This window comes from Pithys albifrons, chromosome 1, assembly GCF_047495875.1.
Source record: "Pithys albifrons albifrons isolate INPA30051 chromosome 1, PitAlb_v1, whole genome shotgun sequence".
Classification (NCBI taxonomy): Eukaryota; Metazoa; Chordata; class Aves; order Passeriformes; family Thamnophilidae; genus Pithys; species Pithys albifrons.
Genome location: NC_092458.1, coordinates 18,530,472 through 18,543,024, shown reverse-complemented (window position 1 = coordinate 18,543,024; position 12,553 = coordinate 18,530,472). Strand labels below are relative to the sequence as shown.

The 12,553-nt window shown below is 37.9% G+C and overlaps 1 protein-coding gene across 3 annotated transcripts in view; it reads right to left on the bottom strand.

The window, feature by feature from the left end:
• Positions 1 to 12,553, bottom strand: part of ATP11A (ATPase phospholipid transporting 11A) — a 116,322-nt gene that overhangs the window by 44,590 nt on the left and 59,179 nt on the right. For all 3 annotated transcript variants that reach the window (XM_071569772.1, XM_071569848.1, XM_071569941.1), the window contains exons 3-5: positions 5,275 to 5,364; positions 4,052 to 4,132; positions 2,475 to 2,582 (exon numbers count right to left, since the gene is read on the bottom strand). In XM_071569772.1, coding sequence (XP_071425873.1) covers positions 2,475 to 2,582; positions 4,052 to 4,132; positions 5,275 to 5,364 — 279 coding nt within the window. The remainder of the gene's footprint in view (positions 1 to 2,474; positions 2,583 to 4,051; positions 4,133 to 5,274; positions 5,365 to 12,553) is intronic.

The following is a 12,553-nucleotide window of genomic DNA, read 5'->3' as shown; positions in this document are numbered from 1 at the left end:
GAAGACATTGTTGTTTTAAGACTGAAGACAACAAAACATTGTCTCAAAACCAGGTGGAGATGAGAGCTACTCTCACTGGCTCTTGAGGATAAGCATCTAGTTCCAAATTACAGTAAGAGAGCAGAAAAAGCTAAGAATTCCAAGTCTGTCAATGAAAACAGACTGTATCCTGAAAACAGGATACATTTTTAGAATTTGTGACTACGTGTCCATTCTATTTTTATCCATGTTTACAAGTAAGCAGATGAATTTTTATTTGTGGATATGCAGGCAGTATTTTGCAGCATGTTAAAGTGTCACAGAACACTCAACCAGCTACAAATTCAAAATATTCCTCCAAATCATTTGTTTGATAAAAACTGCATTTGCTACATTTTTGAAGGCTAATTTTTTATAGTTATTTGAAAATGGTAACAAGTGGCAAAGACATACTCCACATTTTAAGAACATGAGAGTTTCAAAATAATCCCATCAAAAATATGTAATTCTTTCAACTTTTCATGTAGGTCAATATCTGTTCAATATACTTCTTTGCCATCATTCATTATAATAAGACTCAGCTTAATCACTGTTCTTGTCATGTGTTTATAAAGCTAAATTCCAATTTCCTCAGCAATTGGCAGGAGACAGTTAATTCTAGTTAAGCAAAACAGTCTGACAGCAATCAGTAACAGCAACATCAAAAATAAAATTTTAGCATGATGATAATAAATTAATTTATCTAATTCTAGATATGAGAAAGGTTTCCTTTTTCTTAACCAATAGTGAGGTAAAATTGCAGATTGTACAGCTGACACAAGAGAACACAAGCTATTAAGCACATCTGCAACTACCAGGCAGAAAATTTTCTTTTTCCTTAATCCAAAAGAAATGGAAGTACTAGCACACAGCATCTTCTTAATAAAATTTAAAAGGTATTCCAATAACACTTGTCACTATGTCAGCTAAAGATGCAAAGAGGGCAGAGACAGGTTCTTGTCAGTGGTACCCAGTGACAGGATCAGAGGCAATGGGCACAAACGGAAACATGGAAGGGCCCATCTCATTTTCACTGAGTGGGGACCGAGCACTGGAATGGGATGCCCAAGGACATTCTGGAGTCTCCCTCCCTGGAGGTATTTAAAACCTGTTAGGACATGGGCCTCAGCAAAGATCTCCTCGTGCCTGGCTAGAGGTGGGGGGGGTTCAATCAGATGACCTCCAGAGACACCTGCTAACCTCAACTGTTCTCTGAGTCTGTGAAAAAGAAACCTCATCTTTTAGCAAATTCCTTTTCCCTTTCTTTAATCAAATGTCTAAAGGCTATAGGTGCAGAAAGGTCTGCCTCTCTACAATCTAGTTTTTCTTGTGTAATACAGATCAGAGAATTTCATCCATATATACAGATATCCCTCTCCATGCCAACGTTTGTCTCTTCTATCACTTATTTGCTCAATATACAATCTCTGAGATAGGCAAGGAAAGGGTAGAAATTAAGAAAACATGGGCAACAGTTTAACTAACTGAATTTGAATTCCAGTTATGTGGTCCTCTATTACTTTTGTTTGGGATACTTAACTGGTTAGTTACACACAGAATTCTCAGCCTGTGATGCCTTAACCTAAGAAGCCCAAGACAAGTTATCACACCAAAGGGAAGGTCACAGCAGACAGGCTTTGAACACTGATGGTGCATTTACGCCCAAACATAGCAGAGCAGAAAAAAATATCCCTAATAAAAATACTATGAACAATAAAATTTCAAACAAATATCAAATTTTTTCAGTTCTAAAGAAAATAATGATAAAAATGTAATCTGCTCATGAAAGGAAAAAAGTAGCAGCAAAAATTAATTTCTGAAAATAACCTTCAAAATACCAAGAAGGGAATGTAGCAGCATTTAAAGGTCAATAAAGAGACTGTGATTTGATGGATAATGGAGAAAGCCTTCAGAATTCACTGTGTAGATAGGTATGCATGTATCTGTATACATGGCCTTGACTGCCACAATCAGGCTGAAATAAATTATTAATGTGTGTAATAGTAATTATGCCCCATCCCTGAGAGTGTTCCAGACCAGTTTGGATGAGGTTCTGAACAACTTGGTCCAGTGAAAGGTGTCCCTGTCCATGGCAGAGAGAGGGGAATTACATGATCTTTAAGGTCCCTTCCAACCCAAACTATTCTATAATTCGGTGATAATCTCAGAGGGCAGAAAATGGAGTAAAGATAAAGCATGAGAGAAATCCCAAGTTAAAAAAATAGAAAACAAAAGGAACATTTATCAAAGGAGTTTAACAAGGCAGAGAGAATAGAAACATAACTAGGTTATAAAAATACTTTATTCAAATGCATTAAATTAAAAAGCAGTATACTGTAGGTTTAATCTCCATTAACTGCAATAAATGCTACAACATCCTACCACATTTCTGTAAGTGTATAAGAAGGGTGATGTACAGCCTAACTCCCAAAACCTGTTAGATCATAGTTACTTACTCTTAATTTTCGGCTTTGCTTTCTAACCAGTTTACCATGTTGAATGAAATGAACAGGGTATTGATTTATTGCATTGTCAGCTTTATGTCGCAGCCAATCTTCATAACCCTGGAAAACAGTGAAATGGAATGATGCAGTGATGTACATTTGGCTGTAAAGACACAGAATAGCTCTAGCTTGCAAGAAAAATTTTAAAAATTATTGTTTATCAAGATCAAAAAAATATTCTCACTAGAAGAAATGAAATTATGATATATGTCAGTACCACAGTCATTCTGGACATTTATGAAAAAGAGCATTTACAGTTACAGTTGGTCAGCAACATTGTGTATTTTAATGAAGACATTTTGATGAATAGGGATGTTTCCAATGTGTAAAACAGTTTCTGGTATTTAAGTGATCATCCCTTGCTCATGCTCTATTGACCCCTGAGTAAGTGCAAAGTCCTTATAAAAGCAGTGGCCGAAAAGATGGAAGTGTTTAAAATACATTTTGGAAGACCAGGATTTTATCCTGCAAGCTGATAAAGAGATGACCTGACTAAAGTTGCTCGTATTTCCCAACTGTCACAGAACTAAGTTGACCTTTCTAACTCAATATACAATACATGTAGTCATGAAGAATTTTGTTTCAAGAGAGTGCAGAGTAACCTATTTTTATTGTTCCATTACCTTATGAATTTGTGCTTTATACAAGCAGATAAAGTAACTAAAGGGCAGGGAATCTGAAACTTTCCATTGAAAAGGTGCTGCCATACAATAAAGATTAGGACTGAAAAAGTCACCAGTGTTAAAGGATGGAAAATACCACTCGTAGTCCACAGCATTTTTACATCTAACTCGCTTGAACACATTTCAAAATTCAATGTAGAACAAAAGTATCACTGCCTTGGATGCGCTCAAAGATAATCTGGGAACTCAGACTTTACAACTTTAGTGTTATATACTTCCAGGGATTGGAACAGCTCCTCAAGCAGGGCCCAGAATCTACACCAGTCATAGGGAGAAAGACTCAAGGAGACAGAACTGCAGCAGTGACACAGCATATCATGATCCAGGCTTTGGTAGGTCACTACTGACAGTAAGACTTTAAAGTGTAACATTTCAAATCTTAATAGCTGGAAAGCCACACTAAAATACCAGCTCTAGCATGTATCACATATTCTGCTCAACACAAGGAGCTGAACTCAACTAGAGAATACACTCAATTGTGAGTAGTTAGCACTGTAAAGAAACAGAAATGCAACTCTCCACAGCTTCTTTGAAAAATTGTGAAGGACAATTCTGTGTTTGGCATAAAGACTGCAAAGGTAATCAGTTATTTAATAAGGAACAATCGAAATTATCCTCTGTCTTCACAGCACTCCATATGCTGCTGTGTTTTATATTTGGGGCTAAAGCAGCCTTGGTCACAGCTGAACAGTTCCTGCACAGCATCAAGGCCTTCCCTTCCTCCTTCTCCCACACTGGCCCAGCAGGCTGGGGGTGGGCAAGAGACTGGGAGGGGGCATTGCCTGGGCAGCACACCCAAACTGATCTGTTTTCTTTAGTTTTACTTCTGCTCAGTGAATTACTCACCTGTTTGATAGCTGTTACAGTGATGACAAATAAAAGTGGAAGTCCACTTGTAACTGGACTAGTAGGTGTATCAATAATTAACTGCAATGAAAGGAACAAACATCTTCTGGTTATATTTTTATGAATGTAAGCAGTGTCTTTTAAGTAAAATCTTTAAAGTCATCATTTCACCAATAAGTTACAAGGCACTAAGGAATTTTATTTAAGAAGAACAGCATTTCAATACAACTTTAGGAACATATGCTATAGCAACAACAATAAAAAACACACAACAAAGATTATATGCTCTAAGAAGGTACAATACTATAGTTAGATCACATTAACATTCAGATGTTAATGGCTCACAAAAATATTTGCTTGCAAGAGTTAAAGGAAGTATTAGACCAGAAAGCTGCAGCTTTGGAGGCAAAATTAGGGAGCACCATTAGAAATTAGTGTGGCACTTGCTTTACACATTAGACAATACAGCTGTTACTATGCATGCAAAAAGCAAATCCTGAAACACTGAGCTCTGGCTTCTGCAAACATAAAAAAATAGGCAGAATTCAGAGAGGGAATGCAAATGACAAAATCTGAATTGTCATGGGAATCTGCATCGCTTTTCTTTCTGCAGAATCTGGTGTGCAAAGTAACTCACTGTTGCACTTTGTAAGATTTTCACTGTTTAATACATTTAAGTGATTGTGAAGAGTTCAGAATGAAGACATCTAGAAAGCAGCACACTAATTATTCATTATACTAATTACAAAAACAAGTATTAATGTACCCCTCCTAAGCAAACATATCAGTATCTATATTTTGGTTTCTCTACAGACTTTGATGACATTACTGTTGGAAAACTGATGCCAAGGCTTAATTTTGTTATAAAATACCATATTTTGCAAAACTCACAAAACATTATCATCAACATAATCTATAATAATAGTTTTACTCATCCGGATGTTCAGTGCAAAATAAAAATTACACTCATCCTTCTCAATTTTATCAAGATATGTGTTGCCATTAAACCAGTGATGGTGTCAAATTCTCTTTAGATTAGATGCACATTTACAACCTGGAAATGAAACAAAACTCCCTTGTCAAATCATCAGTGTAAAAAAGGCTGTTCAGGCTCAACCATTTATTTCCTCAGTCATCAAAACTATTTTAGTTTTAAATCTTTTTCAATTCCTCTCTTTTTTAGAAGGAGTCCCAGAACTTACTGAAAAACGGGGATAGCTTACCTGAACAAGGAAAATGATGAGAAAATAGAAGTTAGCTATTCTTCTGAATTGCTCAAATAAATTTTTTGGTACAAAGTTCCAAAATGTGTACTGAAAACAAATGCACAAATTATGAGTGTTTGTGAGAAAAATATTATTCACATTCTATGCCAAAAAATCCAACAACTTCACAATTCACATTTCAGAATAAAGTTAAAAAAAAAAAAGCATGAGTATTTTTGTTACTTACTTTAATAATTCACTTAAACTGAATCTTAAATTGGCAATTATATTCTCAGAGTCATATCTATGTTTTGAACTGTGATAATCTTTGTACTAGACACTGTAATAATTTTTAAGTAGCAACAATGCTCATTCAGAGATTCAGTTATAGAACAGTTTATTCAAAACCACCAATGCATTTTAAAAGCAACTTAGTTACTTCAAAGAGCAGTTTTAATTCACTTCCATGTTCTATGCAAGACTTGAGGAGACAGGTGGCACTCAGAGTTAACTACACAGCCATAGCAAGACAACCAAATAAAAGTTGTCAGCCCCTCTTTTGTTAGTTGGCTGGGACAGAAACCTACTCCTCAAGATAAGCTATGGTGGTGAATAACAGTAAACGGCTGCATATTTCTCTACTGGTCTTAAAAATTATCAAAAGTTTTGTAAAATAACACAAGAAACAGTATTCAAAACTGCAAAGAGAAAATGCTAAAACTTCAAAGGAAAAAAAATAATCATATAAAAATGAGAGAGAAAGGACCTGACATCATCTAGTCCCCTTCCCCTCCCCTGCAGCAGTTTCAACTCTTTTCACACAGCTTACTCTGTAGCTCCAGAAAAACATTGCAGGGATTACTTTTTGGAACACATGTAAAAGTGTCATCTAAAACTGTGTGAAAAGCTTTGAAAAATGGCTTGAGAAAAATAACACTGCATCATCTTATTATCTAAATTATCCTTTCACACGTAATAAAATGAAAACTCCAATAAAAATTTCATTTCAAAGGAGATGGTCTAAAAAGCTTATCCTAATTTATTTGCTCTGCTACAAACGTTCCTTGTCTCCTCCTAGCAGATTGCACTTACACTTGGTGATAACCAAATTATTCCATGAGCTAAACACCATTTGAGTTTGGCCCTGAAGGCAAAGTCAGACAGAGCTCCAGAAGGAAAGTACTTCTATTGCATTTGCAGACAAAAGGGGACCCTTGAGAAAGCGTGCCTTAATTGTATGTGAAACCCCTATTATAGAGAGTGATCTTTTTACTTCCTGGGAGCTGGAGCCTGGACATGTGCAAGACATGGGAATGAAATGTTCTTTTTCTATCATCGTGTGCCAAAAATCGTATCTATTCTAAATATGCCCTAAGTTACCACTTATCCTCAAATAGCTACTTCACTGTTGAAGTCACCTGTGAGCAAGCCAAAACTCAGGCAGGCAGGCAGGCAACAGCTAGAAAACCAAATGCTCTAATCTTGCAATCAGAACACTTTTCATCAGACAGGAATGCAGCTTGCACTGCCCACTGCCCAGCTACTTATCTTGGAATTTTTAAAGAGGACAAGTTAGACTTGATTATTTTTCCTTATGCAACAATCCTGATCATTCAAAACTACTGTTATGATAGAATCTATATTGGCATCTATTCAATGACAATAATTGTCTATTTTCATTATTAACTTCATCAACTCAATTATCTTTGTTTTCTAATTGTATCCATTTTTTCCCAAGAATGTCTACCTTCTGAGAAAAAAAAAACAAGGAGAGATTTCTGTGAAAAAAAACCTTTTTAACATTCTTCTGTTTAGCTCTTTGGTTTTGCCTTGGTAAAGGATTCTTTTGAGCATTACGAGCTCCCCAAATGATCCTTCATTTTAAAAATATGTAATCTCTTATGCAGTAACTTCGCATTTAAATCTCCCAGAGGGTTATTTGACTAAATATGTGGTAACAGCATATTATTGGCAGACTAGATATTTAAAAAATCTGACTGAAGAAGTCAAGTAAATCAACTAAAACAACAATCTATACAGAAGTTGAATGTTCACCTTTACCCTCAGTATCTGATCCTCTCTTATTCCAACCTCACTTTGCTGCTTTCCCTGTCAAACTGATCTTTCCCACAGTTCCATCTTCAGTCAGCAATTCCCTGAGCTGAACAAAAGCAAATAACTTGGGAACAGATAATTTTTATGGCCTGAAAAGTGTCCTAAAATGGATGCTCCTTTAACACAGAGGACTTCTTAAGACTTTATATTCGAACAACCTGACAGACTTAACCTTTTCTTTCAAACATACAAAGTACATCTTTATTCTACTCATTCTTCTTCAAAGGAGAAGTAATAATTTCGGGAGTTTAGTGAAGAAAGACCACTAAGAGGTCTTGACAGACTTTCCCCTGCCCCAGCCATCAGTAGCTCAGAGTAGTATCGACAAAGGGGCAATTAATGTTTAATGACCATAATCACTCCCCAGAGAAGCAACAGAGTGCCTGCCACTCAGAACAAGATCTATCTCATGACTACATTCAAGGCAGTTTCTCTACCCTAGTTAGGAAGGAACAAAATAAAAATCTTTAAAGGAAAGACATTAAGAATTATGACATTAAATGCATCTTACTGTGCCCAGAGTTAATACCATCTCTCTTCTTCAGATAATTTCTAGTCACACTCTGCAAATTCTGAAAAGTAGTTTATGTATATTTAACATTTTTAATTGTAATTCACTTGAAGGATATAAGGTTATCCAAACAGTTATGTACTACCTGCATAGGCTTTTAAGTTGGGGAAGGCTTAATTGATCATCTTTAATTGCTGCAAGAGACTTAGAGGCCACAGCACATACATGGTTTCTGCACACAGGAGTTAATACATCAAACAGCAAATGGTAAGAGTTAGATATTCGTCCAAGGGATGAGCACATTGGGTGAACAGACGCATCTGAAGCGCTGTGCAAGAACCTGTAAAATCAGTCTGTTTGTCATCAAATCAGCATCATTCAAGTAGATTTTCTTCCAATTTATAATCGCAATAGCACCCACAATGTTGGTGCAGTTCTGTAATGATGTGTTCAAACTACTCCTGCACACCCCCACAGCATTCCCGCTCACGCCCCTGGCTCCATTGCACCAATTCTTGCATCCTCTTTACTGATACCATGTTGCTTTCAGCTCCAACACCTCCTTGTTAGAACCAATCACACAAATTCCAAAATACAAAATAGTGTTCTTGGCAATGGTTTGATTTTTTAAACACTCTATTTTGACCTTTTCTGCATGCCAGAATTGGTGTTTCAAGCTTCTCTTTCCATCCCAAGAGGCACATATTTCTTTAAGTAAATGGAGAGTTTCTTAAGTAATCACTTGACATCAAAAGCTGAAGAGGTAAGAAAAAGTTCTCCATCCCGCACTAGAGTTCTGTCAACACCTCAGTTTCTTACAGATTATTTGTTTTAAATAGTCACCACCTCTATTCCAACCCAGTTTTATTTCACTCATTTCCCTCAATCTTTTTCAATATGTCTTGTATATGAATAAAACTGTTATGACAAAGACATCTACTACTTTGCTTCACCCCTGGTTTATAGACATCTTGGTATGCTGATTCTCATCCCTTCTGCAAAACAGAATCCAACCTCAGGATAATAAATTCAGGGAAGTATAGAGAAAAGCTGAACAATAATCTTGCGGTCACTTGTGTCCACAGTGACTTAGTATTTTTAATATACAGATTTTTACAGCATCTATCAATTACCAAGAAACAATGTATTCTTAAAGTTGCAGTTAAAAAACTAGACTGCAGGCATATACATGTATCATAGAATGGTTTGGGTGGAAAGAGACCTTCAAGATCATCTAGTTCCACCTTTCACTAGACCAGATTGCTCCAAGCCTCATCCAACCTGGCCTTGAACTTCCAGAGATGCATTATCCACAGCTTCTCTGGGAAACCTGTCCAGTGCCTCACCATCTTCACAGTATAGAATTTCTTCCTAATATTCAGCCTAGACCAACCCTCTTTTCAGATCAACCCCACTTCCCCTTTGTCTTATCATTAAATGCCCTTGTAGAAAGTCCCTCTTCAGCTTTCTTGCAGGCCCCTTTTAGGTACTGGAAAATCACCTTACATAGTATTATGCTAAATAAACAACACAAGTATTACATATATTACATAGATTCAGTTATTCCCCTTCAACAGAATAGTTGAAAAAGGCCTCATCAAAAGTTTGAAAATTTCTTTTAAATTAGTTTTGTTTATAAAAATGTTACTTTTCTTTGAATCACAGTTTGCCTAACTATTAGAGAACAAGCAAAGAAAACTATAGCAAAATCATAAGAACTGAGTTGAGAGCATGGCCTTAGAGCAAGGATGACTCAACTGAAGACGGAAATCACAGAGAATGTTGGTAAAACAGGAGAAAAAGTGTGTGAGAGTGAGCAAGCTTCACTTTCTTATAGGTAAAGAGAGAAAAATTACACCTGTCCTCCCTGGTGTTAGTTTTGGACCTGCTTGTTTTCCTTCCTTCTGCTTCTCTCTTGCTACATGCAGACTCTGTACTACACAAAAAAACTTAAAGGCTCTCTTAGGGGTTGTGCCAGCAGAGGATAAAATATTGCTTAATAACCCTGGACTGAGTCCTGGGAAGGGTAGATGGCTTCTCCTGGGAACACAAGGGAGGTTGCAGAGAGCCTCTGCCCCAGAAATCTCATCCTGACCAGGATCATCAAGAGCAAACAAGAGCTCTTCCTTGCTCTCTGTAGGCACTGGCAGCTGTCCCCAGAAGGAAATTGTACTATTGTGCCTGGAAGGAGAAGTGCACACTCATGGAGTCCATCTCATCTCAGGTATTGTTACCCCTGAGCTGGCACCTTTTACAGAGTCCAGTCGATACAAAAGCATTTTAGACAGACTGACAACAACAGCTCCTGCCCCACTCACTCCCTGGCACGGCTGGGCACACCTGACTCTTCAACCCTTGCAGCATCGGATCTGACCTCCTGCTTCAGCCAGTGTGGCTGTGAGTCAGTGATTCCCTGGGCACAAGCTGGGAGCTCTGTTACAGCTGCTTTGAGAGCAGAGCAGGACTGTACACACTGAAAGGCAGACATAACACTCCCTTGCACTGGTCCCTGTCCCATTCACATTTGTGTCTAACTACTCTCTGCCCACAGAGAGTGCTCTACACAGTTTTTTATCAGCTTCACAAACACATGACAAGGCCTGTTCCCACTGTGGGCTTGGGATGCTCTTTTGACTTTCAAATGTTATTGCTCAGTTACAAAATGAAGGTTCATAGTTTCTTTTAGCAAACATTTCTTTGGTTTGACTGTGCCTGAACTGCATATTCTGAGAATTTATATGGGCTTAAAAAGGTTTTGGAGTAATAACTATTAAATACAAAATCATCACTTTTGGTCCACAAATGGCTAAGTCTCAGAGCAGCAAACACCATGAAAGTATTTCAAGGAACTATCACTGTGTGTTTATTTTGTCCTGCATTCTCCCCTGGGGATATACTGCTGGTGACAACATACTGTGCCTGAAGGATCTTGGGCAGTTCTCAGCTGATCAACCACACCCCCTTACTACTACACCTGTACAGATACTCTGGTTAGTGCACTGACTGGGATACTCCCAGCACAATAATATGAAGCTTAGACCTTAAAGAAGTTTCATGTGAATGTTATTTAGTGATTTATCAGTCTTTTTAATAAATAAGACCCTTTTGTTATCCTATGTCATAAGGAAAACTGTTGCTTTCCTCCCAGTTTTGATAACTGCTACATGGTTTGTTCCCTTTTGACCCCGCAGTTCTACCAAAAAGTAAGCAATTTCAAAATGTGCACAATTTTTTAAAGAAAAAAAGCAAGCCACTTCCCTGTCAATTCAATTGCTTGCTTTCTTCTCATTTGAAACATTAGTTCTTTCTACCAGCTGATATCTTGCCATGCTGCATCCCTGTCATGTGATAAATTCAATCAAGGGCAGTAACAGCCACTCTCAAGGCGAACACCTGAGGCAGCTTAGGGAGCAAGAAGTCAGATCAGCACAAGGATCCACATTACAAAGGTCCCTACCTCTAGAACATAAACTGCTTGCACAATCCAAAAGACCTAAGTTTTCCACTTTTATTATTTTAACACTTTTATTATTTCCACCCTTTTGCAATACATTGCTAAAATCATATTTGAACTAACACATCAAACCAATAGAACATTTATGTCTGGTCCAGATGTGCCTATCATTTTTCATGACCAGAGTATTAACCAAGTTCCAGAGTGACACTGCAATATACAAGAAATATCCCTCTGTACTTGAATCCAAGCATTATCTTGATGACACCGGGAAGCCCCAGCTGAAGCACAATAAAGCACTGTAGTAGTTTTGGCTTTAGTCAGCATAGGTCCCCATTTAGGCCTCAGTTTTTAGCAGGCCTCAAAGGTTGTGACACAGATTAGAGGGGACAGGTATCATCTGACTTAAACAGCCATAGAGGTATTTCATATCATCTGACATCATCAGGAAGTGTCAGGGAGTATAACAAGCAAGGTGGGAGGAGTCTCTCCTCTCTTCGGTCCATGCTTCTGACCAGGACGGTTCCCGCTCCCTGACTGCTGATATCAGGCCCTGCTGCCGGTCCGCACGTCTGTTTAGCCGGGGACATGAGCACATTCCTGTTAATTCCTCTTTCCCCCTTGCTGGGAGGTTTCCTTTGGGAAGGGGGTTTGGTTGGCTTGGAGTTTCACCTGTTAGCTGGGGTGACCTAGGTGAGCCTGTTGTTGTTTTCTGTCACTATGTGCTATTTCATATTCTGTGTTAAGCTCTCCTCTTCTCTGTATAAATATAAAAACCTCACTGTGTCTAAAGCCTCGTTTCTGCTGTTTTCCCTCACTCTCCTGCTCTGGGAGTGGACTTTTTGACTGGGTACCAGGCAGTTGGCATTTTGCCAGCTCAAACTATAACAAGCACACCTTCGGAAGGACTAGGAAAGTCTAAGGTTCACAAAAAAAGCTGCCATCTTTTTCAGGACATTTGTTACTACAGCACCATACAGACAGAGTAAGTGATGAAGTTCCCTCATAGTTTTAAACCACCCTTTTTAGAAATTCAGTTTGTCTTAAATTGGTAAAATCTGTACTTGGAAGTCCAGAGTTCCTCACCCTTGAAGAGCACTCATACACCTTCTTACATAAGCACTAAAGACCTATAAAGGCACAGCTGAACGTCTGTCTCGCCGATGAAAGAGGAACTAAATATCCTTCATGGCTCAAGTAACATCATACAGTTTGCT